The sequence below is a fragment of the Eulemur rufifrons genome, chromosome 6, assembly GCF_041146395.1.
Source record: "Eulemur rufifrons isolate Redbay chromosome 6, OSU_ERuf_1, whole genome shotgun sequence".
NCBI lineage: Eukaryota > Metazoa > Chordata > Mammalia > Primates > Lemuridae > Eulemur > Eulemur rufifrons.
Window position 1 is genome coordinate 103,253,729 of NC_090988.1, and position 19,329 is coordinate 103,273,057.

Genomic DNA, 19,329 nt, shown 5'->3' on the forward strand with positions numbered 1-19,329 from the left:
CCTTGCTGGTAGGATCTCACCGAAGACGAATCCTGCTCAGCACACGCCTGGCAGGAAGAAAAGCCACACAGCCCACACGCCCACGCTTGGTTGCTGTGGCTGTCGCTGTGGTGGTTATTATCAGGGCTCCCCAGAGGGGTGCACCCCCAGGTCGCTGTGCCCAGAGACCAGGGCTGGGAGAAACAAAGCCAAGTGCCGACGCTTGGCCGCCCACGCCTGCAGGGGAGGCCTTTGCAGCAGGTGTGTCTGTGGGGGGCAAGGCCCCTCCCCAGTCAGACTCGGTCACCTCGCGGCCCTCCGACTGCCCGCCAGGCACCTGGCTCATGCCTCCCCTGCCCGTGGCGGAAGGTACCCACCCTCCTCCATCTCAGAGCGGAAAGGACTTTGTCCTGGCCACAGAGGCGGATGCAGTGGAGTTTCTCCCGAGAGGAGAGGTTTGAAGTCTGACGTCAGGCCCGTGAAGGTCTAATTCCTCCGTTACCACCAGGGAGGGCCGCTGGTGGCAGCAGGGCCTTGGGGCCAGGCCTGGCTCTCTCCTCCCCCCATCCCAGGCAGTTGGGAGAAGGTTAGTTAATTATATGTCTAAACACATCTCAAAAATCTCGCCTTGAGCCCCGCTTTGCCCCTGACGGGTGGAGAAGGTACGTGCTGGTTACGTGCGGCCCCGTGAGGGTCCCCTAGTTCTTCTCCTGGCCCAAGGCACCAGCAAAAATACTGCTAGCCGCTCTGTTTTTGCTGTTTTACGTCACCCTTTCCATTGTAAGCCATAATTTTCATAGGTTTATAGGTCAGCTGTAAAAAAAATAAACCCCTCCTTTTTGACTAAAAGGGGCACTTTGAAACCAGGAGACCGGTGTGGCGACAGGGCAAGTGTGCAGGGTGCATGCAGCCTCCAATGCCTCCACCAAGCCTCGCGCCAGAGCCCACTGCTCCCCACCCGCTCCTGGTCCCGGGCACCTCCCCCTCCCCCCCATGGGCCTTGAGGTTGCCCCTCCCCCACTGCGGGTGCAACTAGGCCTTGAACACTGCAGTCTGGTGGCCCATGAAGCTGGGCACCCCGAGCAGTGGGGGCTGCACCTTGTGCAGGGCCTGAAGGAGTCAGCTGGGGAGGGGGTCTGCCTTGGCCAAGCCCCTGCAGGCACCCCCAGAGCCCTGCTCCCCACCCTCCCCCGATATGCCCCCAAGCGCATCCTCAACCCTAAGATGCCAGAGGTGGCCAGGATGTAGGTGGTTTCTCTGACAAGGGCAGGTCAGGGGCTGCACGAAGCCTGGCACATGGGGGTGACACATGCAGGTGGGGGGGAGCCCCTCACTAGCTGAGGGGCCTGGGGCAGGTGGGCTTGGCCAGGCCGGCCACGAGAAGCCCCCTCCGTCCTGGACAGACATGATAGAAAGCAGACTGGGGCTGCCCCTGCCGAGCTGCTGCTTTTGCCCACTCTGCCCTGTGTTCTAGCAACCCAGCTTTTGGGGTACAGCAGAAGGGAGCCCAAGGCGTGTATAAGCACAAACAGACGGAGGGGGAGGGGGAGTGCAGCATTTTTCGGCCTCTTTATTTAGAACCCGGCGGACGAGGGGCCGGGGCAGTGGTACAGACGGCTCAGGAACCATTTCAACAGATTTGTCTTCAAGTTTAAAATAAACACAATAATAATAAAAGAGACAGCGAAAGCGCGAAGAGCCTGCAAGCTAGATGGGCATGTACGGCAGCTACAGCTTGTGAGTGACCCTTTCCCCCAGAGTCCGCTATAAAAATAAATTTACATTTGTCAATAACGGGATGCGGGTGATAGATAGTGCCTTTGGCATAACCAATAACCGAGCTATTGCGTGGCAGAGCGGTCCACGCCTGGACATAAATAGAAAATATAAGTTAGTATAACTTTAAAAACTTTTTGTACAAATATACATGGTTTTTTTATTTTTTCCTTTTTTTTTTCTTTTTTCTTTTTTTTTTTTTGCACTGAGTTTCAGCAGAGATTAAACATTTTATATAAATGACTCTTAAAGCTTTACACCTTGGGACCAGTGTACTCCTCGTGCAGAATACATTTAGATATAAAAAGACGTTATTAATACATTGCACAGTTTTCAAACTTTAAACACAAAACCGAACGCTGCTCTGCGGCAGCTGCCGCCGGTTGCTGCTACATGAACGGTCCCAGCCGAGGCCCAGCGCTCTTCCAACGTCCGCTGCCCCAGCAGGGTTCCCTCGGGGCTCTTTGGGCTCTAAACTGCGGGGAGAAGGCGTGGTGAGCAAGGACAGCAGGGACCCTGCGGGCTGGCCCCTCCGCCCCAGGTGCGACGTACTCACCTAGCTCATCGCAGCCTCTTGCGCGGAGTCTGCTCCGCCGCACCCACCCCAGTAGCGGCGCTAGGAGAGGGACACCCCGCGGGGACATCGCCTGAAGACTTGGTCTCGGGCGCAGATCTCTTGCGCTTGGCGAAGAAATCTGCGGGCGACAGCGCGCGTGGCCGGTCAGGGCGGGGCCGGCCGGGAGACCCGAGAGGGGCTGGGACAGGGCGCGGGGCACGGGCCGGCCGGGGTGGGGGCGCCGTCCCCGCCCGCGCCGAGGTCCGCGGCGGGTCAGCTTTGTTTACGTCGCCGCGCAATGTGCTGTGTAAGCATTTCCCCTTGTCCCGCGGCCAAGCCCCCCGGGGCCGCTGCCGTGCTTAACCCCCTCCTCGCCGCGCTCACCGCACCCGGCCGCGCCCAGGGAGGGTCTCCCGCGTCTTGGGGCGAAGACCGCGCTCCGAGGGGGTCGCGGCCAGGACTCCTCCTCCTCTCCCTCCCGCGCGAGCCGCCCGAGAGCACAACAGCGGGGCCAGGAGGCGGGCGCGGGCGCAGCCGCGCCCTGAGCGCTGCGGGCCCTTTAATGCCACGGGAGGAGGCGGGAACGGAGCGAGGCCCCCGAGGGCTGGGGAGACCGGCCGGCCGGACAAAGCGGGGCCGGGCCGGGGCGGGGCCGCGCGGGGCTCACCGGAGATGAGAGGCCCGGACAGCTTCTTGATCGCGGCGGCGCCGTTGGCGCTGGCGGCAGCGGTGCCGGCCGCGGGACGTCCCGAAATCCCCGAGAGCAGCTGGTCGGCAAGAGGCTCCTGGCTGCGCTGCGCCTGGTTCGCGCCCGGCTCGGCGCTGTCTTGAGGCGCCGCATCTGGGGCCGCGGCCGGGACCGGGGCCGGGGCCGGGGCCGGGGCCGGGGCCGGGGTCGGGGCCGGGGGCGGGGTGGGCGCCGGGGCCGGGTCGCTGGGCGACTCCTCCGGCGCCTCCTCGAGGCCGTCGAGGGACTCAGCGGCCGGCGACTCAGGGGGCGGGCTGACAGCCACGGCGACCGGGACTGGCCGGGGCGCCAGCAGCAGGCGGCAGCGCCCCACCTGCACCGTCTCGCGGTAGAAGGCAGGCACGGAGTCGCTGTCCACCTCGGTCCACTGCAGGCGTCCAGGGCCCCGCAGCGGCACGTCCTGCTGGAAGTCGTAGTCCCAGCGGTTCTGGTCCTCGGCGTTCAGCTCGGCCAGGCGGGTCTGCAGCTCCCGGCTCAACTCCTCGTGGTCCACGGGCCCGAAGAGGCTGCGGCAGGCGCTAGTGCGCGCAAGGATAGGGAAGGTCCCACGGGCGACGAGGCGCTCCATCGTGGATGTGCTGCGGAGGTACGCGTCGGACGTGGCTGGGGGCTGCGCGAAGCCGGGCGGCAAGAGAGGAGAGGAGAGCCAGAGAGAGAGAGGAGAGGAGGAGGGCGGAGGCCGGGAGCAGGGGAGACCCCGCGCAACCAGACTCTGCGTTTGCAAAGGGACGCGGCGGGAGGGCGGGCACGGCGGCTACCTGGCTGTCTGGTCCTGGACTGCTCCCGCGTCCGGTTCGCCCGTCTCGTCCGGCCGGCAGCCGCGCCCCCTCGGTGCCTGCCTGCTCGCTCCCTCTGGCCCCGCCGGCACCCCTCGAGCACAGCGCACTTGGCCTGTGGAACGCCCAGCCCGCCCGCGCCCCCTTTATACTCCGGACCCACCTCCCCCGCGCGCGCGAGCCCCGCCGCGATTAGCATAATGTAGTATTTTCAGTTTCAACAACACGGCGGCGATTGGCCGGCGCCGCGCTGCCCCCGCCCCGCCGGCCGCCCGGCCCCCGCGCGCCGCCCATTGGCCGCGCGCACACCCACGGGGCGGGCCGGGGCGGCGGGCTGATTGGCGGCCGCGCGGCCGGCGCGCTGTAGCCGGGGAAGGGGGCGGGGAGCGGGGCGGGGCTCGAGTTAAAGGGCGCTGCGGGCGGTAACGTGACACCGCGACGCCCCGCCCCCTCGCCCCATCCCCCCCGCTCCCGCCCCCCGCCGGCTCCTTTGTCTGCAGGCGGGGGCTGCGCGGCGGCGGCGGGCGGGCGCCCCCTCGGCCCGGCGCGGCGGGGCCGGCATCCCGCCAGCTCAGCGCGCCCCCGGCCCGGGCCGGACCCCGGCGCAGCCCCGCGGCCCGCGCTCGCCATTGGGCCGCCTGCGCCAGCTGACGGGGCTTTAACCCGCCGCTGCCAGCCCGCCTGGTGGGAGCGGGACGGGGTCTTCGGCTGCCCCCGCGCGGCCTGCTGCTCCGGGATCGTGTCTCTGCGAGGGGTCCGCGCACCTGGAGCCCTAACACACCTGCCAGCCCTGCGGCCCTGGCGTCGCGAGGGGGCACAGGGCTCAGCGCCACTCTTTCCCCGAGGGGCGACGTGGGGACACCTTGGGGAGCCTGCCGTCAGGCCCCCGGAGTCGGAGTCTGGAGCCGCGATCTTCAGGGGCCCACCCTGCCCAGTAGATGGGAAACATGCCAAGCCCACCCTGGGCTGTGCCTGTCACCTCACTGACGGGGTGCCCACCCGCCTCAGGCTTGTGCTAGGCCACTCCAGGCCCGGGAACTGCCTGCCCGGCTGGCCCGAGGCTGTTTGCTGGATAAAGGCAGGGACCTGCCTGAGGTCACAGGGAAGGACCATGCCCCTCCCCCACCTGCAGCCCCTCTTGCTGCAGACCCTGGTCTGTCTCTTTCACACACTCACTCCCAGCGCTGGCCGGCGTGCGCGCGCGCGCGCGCACACACACACACACACACAAAAACACCCCTTAGCTCTTATCCCAGCGGGGCCAGACCAAGAGAGGCCTTTATTTTCTGCTGCCTTCCTTTGGCCCAGCCTTTCATGAGGCAGGGGCCCAGGAAATGCCTGGAGCCCCCTCCAACGAGCCAGGAGCAGCCCAGGGGGAGGGGGCTGCCAGGCACCTGCTGGGAGAGTCCAGCACAGCGCTGAGCTCTCGGCCCCTGTCTCAGGTAAGCCTGAGCCTCAAGCCAGCGAGAGCAGCCTCTGGGAGGGGAGGAAAAAGAGGCCCACCCACCCCCACCAGGCTGCCTCCCCCTCCAGGTCTGGTGGGTTCCAGGACACCCCAGTGATGGGATGCCATAACATGAGGATGTGGGTGTGGAGGGGTCTTCTGAGTCCCCGGGAAGGAGGGCTGAAGTTAGGGGGGCAACCGGCTCGGGACTAGGTGTCGACCCAGGTGAGGGGAGGGCTGAGGGCTGCTCTTTTGGTGGGACCAGAGGCAATGATTTTTGTGGATTTCTTTATTTTTCTCTGTATGCTATATTCCAAATTTCCCACAGGCACCAGTGTCACAATTTTTATCTTCAGGAAAATAAAGAGAAGCTGAAGGAGACTCCCCAGGCACCATGAACCCCTCTAGCGGGGCTGGGATCAACTGGCGGGGGCCAGGGGGGCAGAAGAGGGCAGGGTCTTCGGGTCTTGTCTGGCCCAGTGCCACTCACGGCCTCCCCAGGGGACCCTGAGCACCGGGCCACAGGGGGTAGTGACTGCATAGCCGGGATCTCCCAAAAGGGCAGGATGCCCAGGTTCTAGCTGCCCAGGAAGGCCAACCAGCCAAGGTGCTCACTGCAGCACTCAGCCGGTGCCAGGAGCAGGAGGGTGGTTTTTGTGCACCCCCTCGTTTGGCCGAGTAGGTGGAGCGACTCTCACCCTGTTTTATAAGGGAAACAACGAGACTTCTAGGTCAGCCGCCCAGCCAGAGGAAGCGGCCGGGACACTCCTGAGTTCCTTTCTGGTCAGGTTTCCACTCAGGCTTCCTACTTTTATCTTTCCACTTCACCAGCGTAATTACGGAGTCAGAGCTGGTGCCCTGGGGACTCCCCCTCTTTTGGCCTCGTTAGAGCCTGGGAGGTGACTTTCTGGAAGTCTGTGGCTCTGAATTCAATCCACGATGGAACCAAGTAGCTTATTAAAACTGCTGCTCCCAGGAGTGGGGCCGAGGCCCCCACCCTGAGCCAGGGACACACCTGGAGGAAGGCACCCCGAGCTGGGGCCTGGGAGCCCCAGGCCCAGGCACTGGGAGGAGGCCCAATCCTCCGTCCCAAGGGGCCCGGGAGCAAGCAAACATCTGTCTCGGGTACAACAGCCGAGCTCCAATTTGTAATTAGAAATACATCCAAAGGAAACAAAGGGAACAATATTTGTACTCCGTGTTGTGCAGAGCAGAACTGGGGAGGGGGTGCCGGTCCCGCCACACAGGGTGGGTTCCGCTCCCCGAGACAGGCTTCCTGGGCTGCTCTAGTGCCTGAATCCTGCGAGCAGGGAGCGGGGGCTCTCCTGCCCGGGCCCTGCTCAGCAGTGTGCGTGTTTGTGTCCCGTCTAGCTCCCGTCAGCCCTGCCCCCTCCAGTGAAGCCACAGAGGGAAGCCACAGAGGACACCAGCGTGTCCACCCAGCCTCTGCTCCCTCGAGCACCCAGAAAGACCACATGTTCCAGCTCCTTTGCATTCAGGTGGCCTGAGGACTAGTTTTGGCCAGGGAAGGGTCAGCCCTGCCGTGCACAACTTCCAGCGGGCACAGGCAGACGGCGCAGCAGTCCTTCCTCGCCCTCTGCTGGCCAGATGGAGGGTCGCACAGGGCCTCGAGACCCCCAGTGACCACGCACGCAGAGGGCCAGCCCGCCCCACTAGCACCCTCTGCACAGCCACGCAGCCTGTGCTGGGAGCAAGGAATAAACGTTATTTCATCTTAACCCACTGAAAACATGTGAGTGTCTGTTACAGTGGCCAGCATTACATACTCTGACATACATGGCTGGCGTGGGTTGATTTCAGTGGGCATTTTATAAATGAGGAAACAGAGGATTAGGAAGATTAAAAACTTGCTCCTGCTCACAAGTGCTGAAGGCAGGATTCACCTGAATAGTCTGACTCCTCTGCCCAGTCCCCAGGCCTGACCGCTATGCTCCCCTGCTGGGGACACACCCAGGGCCCGACTGCTATACTCCCCTGCTAGGGACACATTTGGGGCCCGACCGCTATACTCCCCTGCTGGGGACACGCCCGGGGCCCGACCGCTATAGTCCCCTGCTGGGGACACGCCCGGGGCCCGACCGCTATAGTCCCCTGCTGGGGACACGCCCGGGGCCCGACCGCTATAGTCCCCTGCTGGGGACACGCCCGGGGCCCGACCGCTATAGTCCCCTGCTGGGGACACGCCCGGGGCCCGACCGCTATACTCCCCTGCTGGGGACACGCCCGGGGCCGACCGCTATACTCCCCTGCTGGGGACACGCCCGGGGCCGACCGCTATACTCCCCTGCTGGGGACACGCCCGGGGCCCGACCGCTATACTCCCCTGCTGGGGACACGCCCGGGGCCCGACCGCTATACTCCCCTGCTGGGGACACGCCCGGGGCCCGACCGCTATAGTCCCCTGCTGGGGACACGCCCGGGGCCCGACCGCTATAGTCCCCTGCTGGGGACACGCCCGGGGCCCGACCGCTATAGTCCCCTGCTGGGGACACGCCCGGGGCCCGACCGCTATAGTCCCCTGCTGGGGACACGCCCGGGGCCCGACCGCTATAGTCCCCTGCTGGGGACACGCCCGGGGCCGACCGCTATACTCCCCTGCTGGGGACACGCCCGGGGCCCGACCGCTATAGTCCCCTGCTGGGGACACGCCCGGGGCCCGACCGCTATAGTCCCCTGCTGGGGACACGCCCGGGGCCCGACCGCTATAGTCCCCTGCTGGGGACACGCCCGGGGCCCGACCGCTATAGTCCCCTGCTGGGGACACGCCCGGGGCCCGACCGCTATAGTCCCCTGCTGGGGACACGCCCGGGGCCCGACCGCTATAGTCCCCTGCTGGGGACACGCCCGGGGCCGACCGCTATACTCCCCTGCTGGGGACACGCCCGGGGCCGACCGCTATACTCCCCTGCTGGGGACACGCCCGGGGCCCGACCGCTATACTCCCCTGCTGGGGACACGCCCGGGGCCCGACCGCTATACTCCCCTGCTGGGGACACGCCCGGGGCCGACCGCTATAGTCCCCTGCTGGGGACACGCCCGGGGCCCGACCGCTATACTCCCCTGCTGGGGACACGCCCGGGGCCCGACCGCTATAGTCCCCTGCTGGGGACACGCCCGGGGCCCGACCGCTATAGTCCCCTACTGGGGACACGCCGGGGGCCCGACCGCTATAGTCCTCTGCTGGGGACACGCCCGGGGCCTAAGCTCTTAGACCATGCTCTAAGGCTGGGAACACACCCAGAAGCAAGAGCAAATCAGCCACAGCCATCTTGGGGCTTAGCTCCCGGGGGAGACTGGGTAGTTAAAGCAGCTCAGTTCCCCAGCAGACAGTCTTCACAGTGCCCCCCATGGTTGGGTAGTTGGCGTTGTGGGCCCATTTTACAGCTGAGGAGACTGAGGCTTTCGGGTGCACACACTGGCCAGTGAGCAGCAGAGCTAGGGTAGGTCCAGGAAGCCCTGCCCTTGGCCACGTGCTGCCCCAGTGGCCGACCTCCTTTCTGGTGCCTCGCCCGCCCCACCAAGCCCCTCCTGGGTGTGGGGTCTGCACAGCTGCTTCTCTGGCACAGCCATGGACCCCATTGGGAACATGTACCATGGGCAGCTTCCTGGAGACAGGGATGGCTGTCCTGGGTCAGGCCCACCCCCTGACCCAGAGCCCCTGGGAACACAGAGTCTGGGACATGGGGCACCTGGCCTGGGGCAGGGACAAGGCTGAGCCAATGGCCCTTCCCAGGGGGTGACCCCAGATGGGCCTGGGGCTCCTTTCTCCCCTCTGGCCCTTGGTCAAACCTGCCTCAGGCCAGTTCCCTGGGTTCGGAGGCCCTGAGCTGTCTTTTCACATACATTAAGGCCTGGAAGAATTTTCCACTGAGCCATGGGCCACATGTCACCCATCAATCACAGAAGGCTGAGAATGCAGGCTCCAGGTCAGGGGGGAGGGGAGGGGGGCTGCGTGCCACATGTAGCTGCTTCTGGAGCCCACTGGGGCACCTGAGTGCCCCCGGCCACCCTGGCATCGTGGACTGAGGCCGACCACGTGACCTCCACAGTGCTCCTCGGTCCCTGCTAGGGGTGTCTGTGTCTGTGCCCTCCCAGGTGCCTCCCCAACAGGTATCCAGGTGGCACCCACTCTGAGGAGGCCCGAGGGATGTTACAGACAATGGTGACACTAGCTGTCCCCATCTTATGCCCTGCCCTGCACCAGGGCTGGGCGTGCAGCCTCATCTGATCCTTCCAAGCCCCCGACAGGGAGGTGATTTTATGCCCATGTTACTGAGCCTGAGACCCCCAAGGCTTGAGGCTCAGCCTGTCCACAGACTCTGCCAGGGCAGGGACGTGAAAGCAGGAGGGAAGAAGTCGGGGCCCCAGTGCGCCTCCCCTGACATCCCCCCAAGCCCTGGAGCCGGGGTGGGCATCTGTGCAGGCTCCGGACCTGACCAGGGATGGGGGACCCCAGAAGGGCCACCGCTCGCCCAGCAGCAAGCACTGGGACCAGCCCCGGGCAGGACTTGCCCAGCTCTGTCCCCAAGCCTCCTCCTTCTCCTCCATGAAATGGGGTGCGGAGTCTGACCGAGGGCGGGGGGCGGGGAGTTACAGATTAACCAGCCAACCCCCAGCAGCAGGCAGCGCAGCGCACGGGGGCCCAGGGCTGGTGCAGGGGCTGCTCCTGCTGCACCAGTTCCCGAGGGCTCGCCCCGCCCCCCAGGACGGGCTGTTCTTGGGGAGGCTGCCAGACACGTCCTCCGCAGGTGCCGGCCTCCCTCCTGTGACGCGGCCACATGCGGCACAAGCTCCGATTACAGGGACTGCCTTGTGCTTGGGGTCCCAGGCCGGGGGTCCACACTCCCCAGGAATCGGTGGGAGGGACTGGGCAGGCCCTGCAGGGAGGGCTGCTGGGAAGAGAGAACAGCATGGACGGGAGCCGCCGCCCGCAGGCCAGCCCCCCCCCACCCGTCTCACAAACGGGCCAGGGGCTGCTTCCCTCGGGGGTCTGCAGGAGGGGACTGGTTTGAACACAGAATGTCCCAGGAAACCTAGGACCACTGGCCATCCTAGGCTACAGACAGCCCCTCTCGGGGCCCCTCCCCGGCTAGGGGGCAGGTACGGAGGAGAACCTGGAGGGCACGTGGGGACTGGTGTCAGACGCCCTCTGGCCAGCTCTGAGCCCACCAGGCCTGCCCTCCTCCCCACCAGCAGGACACAGAGGAGAACCTGGAGGGCACGTGGGGACCGGTGTCAGACGCCCTCTGGCCAGCTCTGAGCCCACCGGGCCTGCCCTCCTCCCCACCAGCAGGACACAGAGGAGAACCTGGAGGGCACGTGGGGACCGGTGTCAGACGCCCTCTGGCCAGCTCTGAGCCCACCGGGCCTGCCCTCCTCCCCACCAGCAGGACACAGACCGCAGGGCCCGGCCCAGCGGCTCACTTTACCAGGGAAACAGCGAGAAAAACAAATCTGGTGTGAGCAGACCCCCCTCCCCACCGAGCCTCCCCAGCTTCCTGTCGGAGCCAGCTGGGATCACTGGGAGTCTCCTGCCCACGGCCGCACCGGGGACCCCAGGCCTTTCCAAACTGCCCGCACCTCGGCGTTCGGAGAAGCCCAGGGCCTCCTGAAATGCCACGGGAGAGGGGCGGTGCCTGCAGAGAGGCGGCTCAAGGGTCCCCGTCTGCACCCCTGCCGTCCCTCCTGCAGTTAGGGAGGCTCCAGGCAGAAGCCCCAGCCCCCGGCCTGCGCCCACTGGGACCTCAGAGGTGAAGGGGCTTCCTCGGCATCGGGACAGGCTTTATTTTAGACATCGGCTGAGCACTTACCATGCGCCGTGTGACCTCACTTAACCATGCCACATTCCCGTGCGGGAAACTGAGGCCCAGAGAGGCTGGGTGACCTGCCTTCGGTCCCACAGCAAGCCGGAGACGACCAGGCTGAGCCCTGCCCTGGGCTGGGGTCCTGCCTCCACCGTCCCCCAGGGTTGGGGAGGAAGGGGGTCCTTCCTTACTCTACCCAGCTTGGAAACCCCCCCCCGCTGGGTTTCCAAGGTGAGGCCAGGAGCTAACAGTGGCCGCGCCCTGGCCAGCTCCCGGGACCCCAGGACAGGCTTCAACCCGGCCACTCCTCACGGTCACCCTGCAGGCCCAGGGCCGCTTGAAGTAGGTGCTCAGCAGACGGGGTGCCCGGGCCCCTCTTCCCCAGCAGGGGCAGCGGGACAGCGGCTCCCACCCACCCGCGAGCTGGCGGCCTGAGGACCAAAGCCGGGTGGCTGCTGCCCCCTAGTGTGCCGAAACGGCACGGCTGCCAGGAGCGCCGCACACCCCGCCCCGTGGGGACCCTGAGCAGCCCCCAGCCCTGCTGCCTCCCCGCCCACCTCACCCATGCCTCGCAGCTGCAGGTGACGTGGGTGAGGGCCTTAATCTCTGTGACCTGCAGACCCCTCAAGCCTAAGCTGGGGGTTCTGCCCACTGTGGCCAGTCAGGCCCCTGAAAGGCCAAAGTTCATTTTCAAAAAAAACCCAAACCCCTAGGTGCTTTGGGGGCAGTCACTCACACCTTAGTGGGAACTAGCACGTTGGCCTCTCCCACCTGCAGGGGCGGAGGGAGAGACAGAGCCTGCCCTAAAGACCCGGGGTGGGCTCCCGCCTGCGCCTTGCAGCCCCTCCTCCTCTCCTTCCTCCCTCCCTTCCTCCCAGCCCCCAGCCCCTCCTCTTCCTCTTCCTGCCTGCCTTCCCACGGACCGCGGCATCCCAGGGCCCTCTGCCTTTGCGCCCCAGCTTCTCCGCCGGGCCGCGCCGCCTGCCCACGGGGCTGGGTGACCATGTGCGGACACGCACTCACACAGCTCCGGTCATAAAGCTCAACCGCGCTCCGGCTGCTCCCGACGGTGACCGGAGCAGTCATCATGACTCCCGTTTCTGGGCTGGGCGCTGTGATCACGATAGACACAGGCCGTGCAGAGGATGGGCTGCGGGAGGGGCCCGGCATGCAGGGCCTGGGGCTGCCGCCCAGGAGCTGTCTTCACCTCGAAGGCGTCCAAATACAGCGCAGCCTTCACCCTGCAAGGGGAATGGGATGGGGAGCAGGGCCAGGCACTGCCCCGCCGAGGGGCAAACTATAGGCATCAGGGTCAGGCAGAGTGACTGCCTCTTACTAGCTGTGTGTCCTTGGGTGGGTTGCTTAACCACTCTGTGCCTCTGCTGTCTCATCTGTAAGGCTCCTGATGAAGTGTGGAGGCCAAGTCAGCGTGTGCCTGGCACAGGGGCCCTCTTGAGGACGCTGCACACCCCTCACCAGTCTCTCCTCCAACCCAGGGGTGGGCAGGGGACAGGCCCCAACACCGACAACCCCTCCAGCTGTTTCGCAATGAAACTGGACATTCGCTCTGAACCCAGGGACTCGGGCCGGCAGGGACGACTCAGACCCTTGATCCTGTAGTTCCCTAACGCACTGCTGGGCGGGATGAAATGCTATTTACATCATGAGCAGCTTGGACAGTGCAAGCACCCCCCACCCCTACCAGGGTTCAGGGGCCCTGGGATCCAGACCACGGGGACTCTGATGTGTCCGTCTTCCTTCAGGCCCTGAGGGAGCACTCAGGCCCATGCCAGCAGGTGCTGCACACGTGCCTGGCACTCGGCAGCGTCCCCATCCCCCGGATTCTGGGCAGTACCCGCCCTGTGCCCCATGCATGCACTTTATGTGCGAAGTATCTCACTCAACCCTCACAAGCATCCTACGAGGCAGGCGTTAGTGTCCCCATTTCACAGATGGGGAAACTGAGGCTGGAGAGGTCAAGGCCTGGTAAATCATGAGATGCCGGCCTGGCGGGGCTGACTGCTAAGCCCCAACTTCAGCTGCCCCCTCCCCAGGTGGCGCCAGGTTTTAACTTGCAGCAAATAGTGACCGGAGCTAATGCTGGACGTTGTCTGTATTCGAACCCCAGCCGTGGCAGACATCCGAGGGAGGCGTTGCCAAGAGCGCTGGGGCACAGGGGCCTGGTCCGTCCTCTGCACCAGTCAGGGCCTGGACTGGTGGTGTCTGATCGGCGTCCTCATCTCTGCCCATCCCTCCCTTCAGCAGCCACCGCCCTGCGCCCTCACAGGAGGCTGTGCCCTCAGGGGCTTCCGGGCAGGCGAGAGGGAGCAGGAAGCAGGGCAGTGCCCGGGCTGCAGGAGGGCAGGGTGCCAACTGCCTGATGAGACAGGGGGCCGGGCAGGATTTGCAGGGTGAAAATGTCCGTGGGCGGAAGCGATCGGCAGGCAGTGGGCAGACAATGGCACAGACCCCTCCCAAGACAGGGCGCAGCGGCCCCCCACAGCCAGGACTCGCTCTCGGGCTTCCTTGGTTCACGAAATGTGTGCGAGACCCAGTGGGCCGAGTGGGGTGGGGGAGCCTTGCTGCCCGGGGTGGAGGCTGGCCGGGGCCACCAGGGGCTGAGGGACTCACTCAGACAGGTCTGCGGTGCCCAGAGCAGAGCGAAGAGGCTGCTCCGACCCACTGAGATGCCGGCGTGGCCGCCCAGGCTCCCTGGCACGCTGCCCAGTCTGGGGAGGAGACCAGGTGAGGCTGAGGGACCCCCAGGGCAAGAAGGGTGTGTGGCTTTCGTGACTTCTTGCTTCTTTCTGGTCCCTGGACTGAATTTTGAGACATCGGAGGTTCTAAAGATGCTGCCTGTGGGCCGGACGTCAGCGCCTGGGGCTGTCCCTCGTACCTGGGGGAACAGGTGCCAGGGCCGAACGAGGCAGCGCTCGGGGGAGACTCAGGGCCCACGAGACAGGCAGCGGCAAACGTGGGCCCTCAGGCACGTGCCTGTCTGGGGACCAGGGCCCCGGGAGCACGTGCCACCGACCCTCGCTCATCTCCCGCCCTGGCCTGGTGAATGGCTGTGAGGTCGCTTTCCTGTGACGTCCACAGGCCGCCTCTTCCCAACGCAGGCTGCCCCTCACGCGCACACACACCCGAGGCCCTTGCCGGGCCAGCACCGCCAGCCACTGGCCACTCCCCACTCCGGCCTCGCGGGTGGACACCCCTCCTTCCGGAGCACAAGCAGGGAAGATCCAGGCCGTGCCCCTCCCCCTCCTCCAGCGTCTTCCCTTCCTCACTCCATGTCAAGGCCCAGGGACTGTCTGTCTGGCCCGCAGGGACCCGTGAGGGGAGGGGAGCAGGTTTGCCTGGCAATGTCCCCATTTTAGCATGGGAAACCCTCGTCCTGAAACCCCTCCGTCCCGGACCCATGGCAAGAGAAAGGGGGCCCGGGCTAGCTCAGACCACTGCCCAGCTCTCTCTCCAAAGCCCCAGAGGTCTCCAGCTTTCAGGCCTCACACAGTGGACACCTCCTCCAGGCAGCTTTCGGCCAGGCCTCCCCACCAGGCCTGTACCCCTCTTGGTTGTGGCCATCGACCAGCAGGAGCCCCTGGAGTCGGTGAACCACGTGCCCCCAAGCCAAGCCCCCGCGTCCAGGCCCACAGTGGAGCCCGTGGGTGAGGGGTGGGAACACGCCCGTCCCAGGACCCCAGACCTCTGCCCCAGGCCCACAGCAGCTGCTGTCCCTACACTGGGATGCTGGCATCCGGGGCTGGCCAGGTCCCTGGGTCACCAGAAGCCACTGGAGAAGCCCCTGTTGGCCGGCAGAGCATCCTCTGGGGCGTGGCCCTGCCGTGGCCCAAAGACCTCAGTTCCACCCACCTGCGCCCTGGAGAACCAGCCCTGGACAAGGCCCCGCCCCTGCTCCTCCTCCTAAAAAGCCTCTGCCCGGACTCCAAGGAGCATATTCACAGACTCCAGTTCCAGAAGGTTCCTGAGCACATGCCAGCCCAGCCCCTCATGCGGCACCTGCGAAGGACCAGTGCCCAGTAGGTCAGAGGCCCGGTGGGCATGACCAGGGCTGCTCCCCTGGGGCCAAGGACACCGGTCAGGGGTGAGGAGCCTCTGGAGCTGCCTCCCAGACTCTCAACCTGACACCTCTGGGACGCAGCTGACACCCGGGCCAGGCCCCAGTGCCCACAGCAGGCTTGGGGGCCCTCATAAGGCTGTGACTCCAAGGACAAGCCCCCAAGCCGGAGTCAGCCAGGCCTGGGGATGCTGGGACCGACCCCAGTGAGGTGCCTGCCTGCCAACAGAGCCTGCTGTGGCAGCGGTCCCCAGGCTTTTTGGCACCAGGGACGGGTGTCATGGAAGACAGTGTTTCCGTGGGTGGCGGGTGGCGGTTTCACGATGATTCACGCACAGTACATGTATTGCGCAGCCGAGTCTCTCTGCTAATGGCAGTGTGTGAGCGCAGCTGCTCCCCAGCGCCAGCATCACGGCCTCGGCTCCACCCGAGATCGGGCACGAGCGTCTCACAAGGAGCCACAACCTGGACCCCTCCAGGCACCGTTTACAGGAGGGCTCGCGCTGCTGGGACAATCGAATGCCGCCGCTGATGTGGCAGGAGGCGGAGCCCAGGCGTTGATGCCAGCGACGGGAGCGGCTGCAAACACAGAGGAAGCTTCGCTCACCTCCTGCCGCTCACCTCCTGCCGTGCGGCCTGGCTCCTAACAGGCCACGGACTGGTACCGGTCCGCTCCATGGCCCAGGGGCTGGGGACCGCAGTGCTGTGGGGTCCAGGCACCTCCTGCCAGCCAAGGTCTGAAACTGTGCCTCCCCTGGGCTGGGCAGGTGCCCGGGGCACCCAGGCAGGGGCTGGTAGATCGGGGACCCAAATCAAACCCTGCCTCGGCCCTGGTCCCACCCTAGCCAAAACCTTGCTGGTGTCCCTGAAGAAGGGCCATTTGAGGGCGGGGAGACAACGGGGCTTGCACAGGTTCCCTGCATGTGCCGTAGGAGGCCCCTCAACCCACCCAGGGGCCCTGCTCCCCCCACCCGCCCCTCCAGGACTGTCTGGTGCTGCGCCAGGGCCATCCCCACCCTTCTCTCTCCTCGGCAGTGTCATGGATTGTTTTTAAAACTGTAAACAACTGTTTTCTCTCTTTATCCCACTTCCCCTCTCGGCTCCCTTTCCAGCAACACCCCTCAGAGGAGCCGTCCCGGCGCCTGTTCCTCACTCCACGGGGACTCACCCTCTCCACTCGGCCCCTCCCTCTCCCGGGCAGTCTCAGGGGGCTCCTCCCAGAGCTGGGGTCCGGCCTCGGCCCTTGGCCCCTCCCCCCTCTCTCCCCACCCTCTCCTGCGGAATCTCCTCCAGGTGCAGAGCGCTAATGCCATCTGCTAATGCCATCTCGTGCTCCGACACCCGAATCCACACACCCAGCTCGGACTTCTGCCCCTGCCGACTCACTCACGGCCCCTCCCCTCCATGGGCGACACTGAGCTCCCCCGTCTCCTCTCCTAAACTTCCTCCCTCCCCAGCAGCCAAACGCCACGGACTCAGCCGGGCCCAGTGGGTCAGGAAAGCCTGTCGGCCCTTCCGGAGATGTGCAGAGTCCCACCCCTCCCTCCACTGCCACCCACCATCCAAGCCCCTGTCGCCTCTCATCTGGATCACAGCAGAAGCCTCCCTGCGCTGGCTCACCCCTCCCATCCCTCACGGGCACATCAGCCAGAGGATCCTTCTAGAACATAAAGTCAGAAACCTGCAAGAGCTCCCACTGCACACGAAGGAAGAGCCAGAGTGCTCACAAGCGGCATGTCACTTACTTACTCGTCACGGGGATCGAGTGTCCTCTGCCCCCAGCACTCACATGTCCCACAGTGGCACAGCTAAAGGTGCGGCCAGCCTTGTGGGCCAAGCATCTCGAACGCCTGGCACTGCCTGCATGCAGGAGGCGCTCCATAAATGCTCGTTGGGTTGAGCTAGGCTGCCTGTTTCGAGGTCCACTGCCATTTCAGACACCCAGGTGGCAGTGTGGGCTGGGGTCAGCTCAGGGGCTGGCCTCCTCTCGTCCGGGAGACTCCAGGGTCCCTGCCTCCGGGACACAGCAGTCGGAGTCCGAGTGGCCCTTCCCAGGGCGGCTGGCCAGGTCCTGCCCTCTTCCAGCACTTCCCGGGCCACCCTCTCTCCAGGCTCATTTTTGCCCCCTCACTCCACTTCACACCCTTTGCCCCAGCCCACTAAGCCTTCTCTGCTTCCTAAACACCGCAAGCCTGGGCTCACCTCTCAGCCTTTGTCCACGCTGTTCCCTCTGCCTGGAAGGCCCACCCCACACCTGCCATAAAGATCAGCCAGGCACCACCTCCTCTGAGAAGCCCTCCCTCCCAAACCAGACCCCAGATGGGGGAAGCCCAGGCCAGCCAGCCATGCTTCTGGGAGGCACGCAGAGGCTGTGAGCGCCCTGGGGTTGGGGAAGTACAGAGCGTTTGTTGAGTGGCTAAGTGAGAGCTTGGCCCCCTGGCCCACAGCAAGGCTGCTTCCTCCGGAGGAGGAGGTCCTTCTCTCTCCTCATCCAGCGAGAAGGGCAATTTTCCCACCTGCCCTCAGAACCAGGAAGCTGCCCCCATCCCACTCCCCGCCCCCCAGCTTATCCAGACAAACAGGAAAACTAGCTCCAGATCCAATCACTTCTGCTCACTCAACCAGTTCTCCGCCACACTGGCCCTGCCTGAGCTGGAGGAAGAAGGCAGCAAGTGACCGGCCCCTCTGCCCCTCCCCCAACCCCCCACCTGCCCTGGGCAGTTTGGGGACACTGGCCTTCCTCCCTTCCTGCCTATCACCCTCCAACCCCTGCCCAAGGAGCACAGGCCCAACCTCCTGGCCAGGTCACTGAGAAGCAGCCCCGGAGCCCACCAGGTCCTGGGGAGTCTGGAACCTCTTGGGGACAGTCCCTCACCCCCACCCCACAGAGCACAGGACCACCTGGACATCAGTCCTCCCCCAGGACTCCTGAACCTACGACACCCCCCAGACTCCTGTCACCCAGCCTCCCACCAGGCCAGCACCCCTGGCGGGGCCTGCCCAGCTCTGGGCTCCCCAAGTCCCCCAGGGAGGCCAGTGGTGACTTCTTGAAACTCAGTTTGGCAGAGGACCTGGGGACACGCGACTCAGATACAAACACATTCCCCCGTCTGCACTGTTTGGACTGGAACCTTCCTCAAACAGTGGGTGACCTGCGCTGCTGGCTGGGGGTGGCCCGGCCCACTCCCGTGGTGACTTCGAACATGCCCACGAGCAGGCCTCGGGGCCACCGGCTCTGACCCTTCACTGCCAGGACTTTGGCCACTCTTGCCCAGGCACACAGGAGGGGCTCTGCGATGCCCGCCCGCCCTGTCCAGCGTCCCACCCTGCAGTTCTCTGCTCCGTGGAGCTGGGCGCAAACATGGCGAAGGGCACTCTGGTTTTGACATCGGCTGCGGCCCGGCTGCTGCCCGGGCGGCGGGGCAGGTGCGGGGGCAGGAGTCCCGCATGAGCGCCTGGTTACGTAGCCGCAGTCAGCCAGCTGAGCACAGTGGCCCCAAGGGCAGGCCCCGCGAAGTGTGCTGGGGAGGCCGTGCGCACCTGTGCACCAGCACCTCTGGCGGCCCCTGCCAAGGGTGTGGGGACAGCGTAGACGGGACCAAATGGGGAAAAGCTGCCGCCCGGTCTGAGGAGGGAGGTCGGCGGGGCTGGGAGCTGTTCCCTGAAACGCCCCCGTCTCCCCGCTCCGCCCCTGGGTCTCTGTGCAGACCCTGACAGGCCAGGCCGGACTAGCCCGCCCGTCCCCCACTCACTTCTCCCACCCCCCCCACCTCCCACCCCTACCCTTCCGCTTTGCTCCCCTCCTCCCCCCTCCCCCTTCCCTCCCCCCTCCCCCTTCCCTTTTCCCTCCCCCCTTCCCTTTTCCCTCCCCCCTTCCCTTTTCCCTCCCCGCCACCTCCCGGTCGCACTTCCCGCCCCGCGCTGCCCCGCGCTGCCCCGCGCTGCCCCGAGCGGACGCGCTGTGCGGCTCGAGGGTCGGAGCTCCGGCCTCCGCGCCCGGGCCCAGGGCGGGACCAAATCTGGCCGGGGGCGGGTCCCCGGGCCCAGGGCGGGACGGAAGCTGGCAGGGGCGGTTCCCGCTCTGGGCTTGTCGCGCTCGGCCAATGAGAGCGCAAAGGTCGCCGCGGGCGCTCGCGGAACACTAGGTTGC

General features: G+C 65.6%; 1 protein-coding gene across 3 annotated transcripts; it reads right to left on the bottom strand.

Moving 5' to 3' along the window:
• Positions 1 to 1,974: 1,974 nt before the first annotated feature.
• On the bottom strand, positions 1,975 to 3,627 carry CDKN1C (cyclin dependent kinase inhibitor 1C). Of its 3 annotated transcripts, none has more exons than XM_069470409.1 (3): positions 3,373 to 3,627; positions 2,304 to 2,450; positions 1,975 to 2,226 (listed from the first exon to the last, which is right to left on the bottom strand). In XM_069470409.1, the coding sequence occupies exons 1-3, from the start codon at positions 3,625 to 3,627 to the stop codon at positions 2,089 to 2,091; spliced, it is 540 nt and encodes a 179-aa protein (XP_069326510.1). In that variant the 3' UTR covers positions 1,975 to 2,088. The 3 variants fall into 3 exon arrangements, with proteins under 3 accessions (XP_069326510.1, XP_069326507.1, XP_069326509.1); XM_069470406.1 differs by having other exon boundaries at positions 2,168 to 2,231; positions 2,312 to 2,450; positions 2,979 to 3,627; XM_069470408.1 differs by having other exon boundaries at positions 2,177 to 2,226; positions 2,312 to 2,450; positions 2,979 to 3,627.
• Between the last annotated feature and the right edge of the window lie 15,702 nt (positions 3,628 to 19,329).

Bases quoted from the DNA above. Each gene is read 5' to 3' on its own strand.
- CDKN1C (XM_069470406.1), bottom strand. From the start codon at position 3,627: ATGGAGCGCCTCGTCGCCCGTGGGACCTTCCCTATCCTTGCGCGCACT. The intron at 2,451-2,978 runs GTGAGCCCCGCG...TGTCGCCCGCAG, and splicing joins GTCCGGGCCTCTCATCTCCG to ATTTCTTCGCCAAGCGCAAG.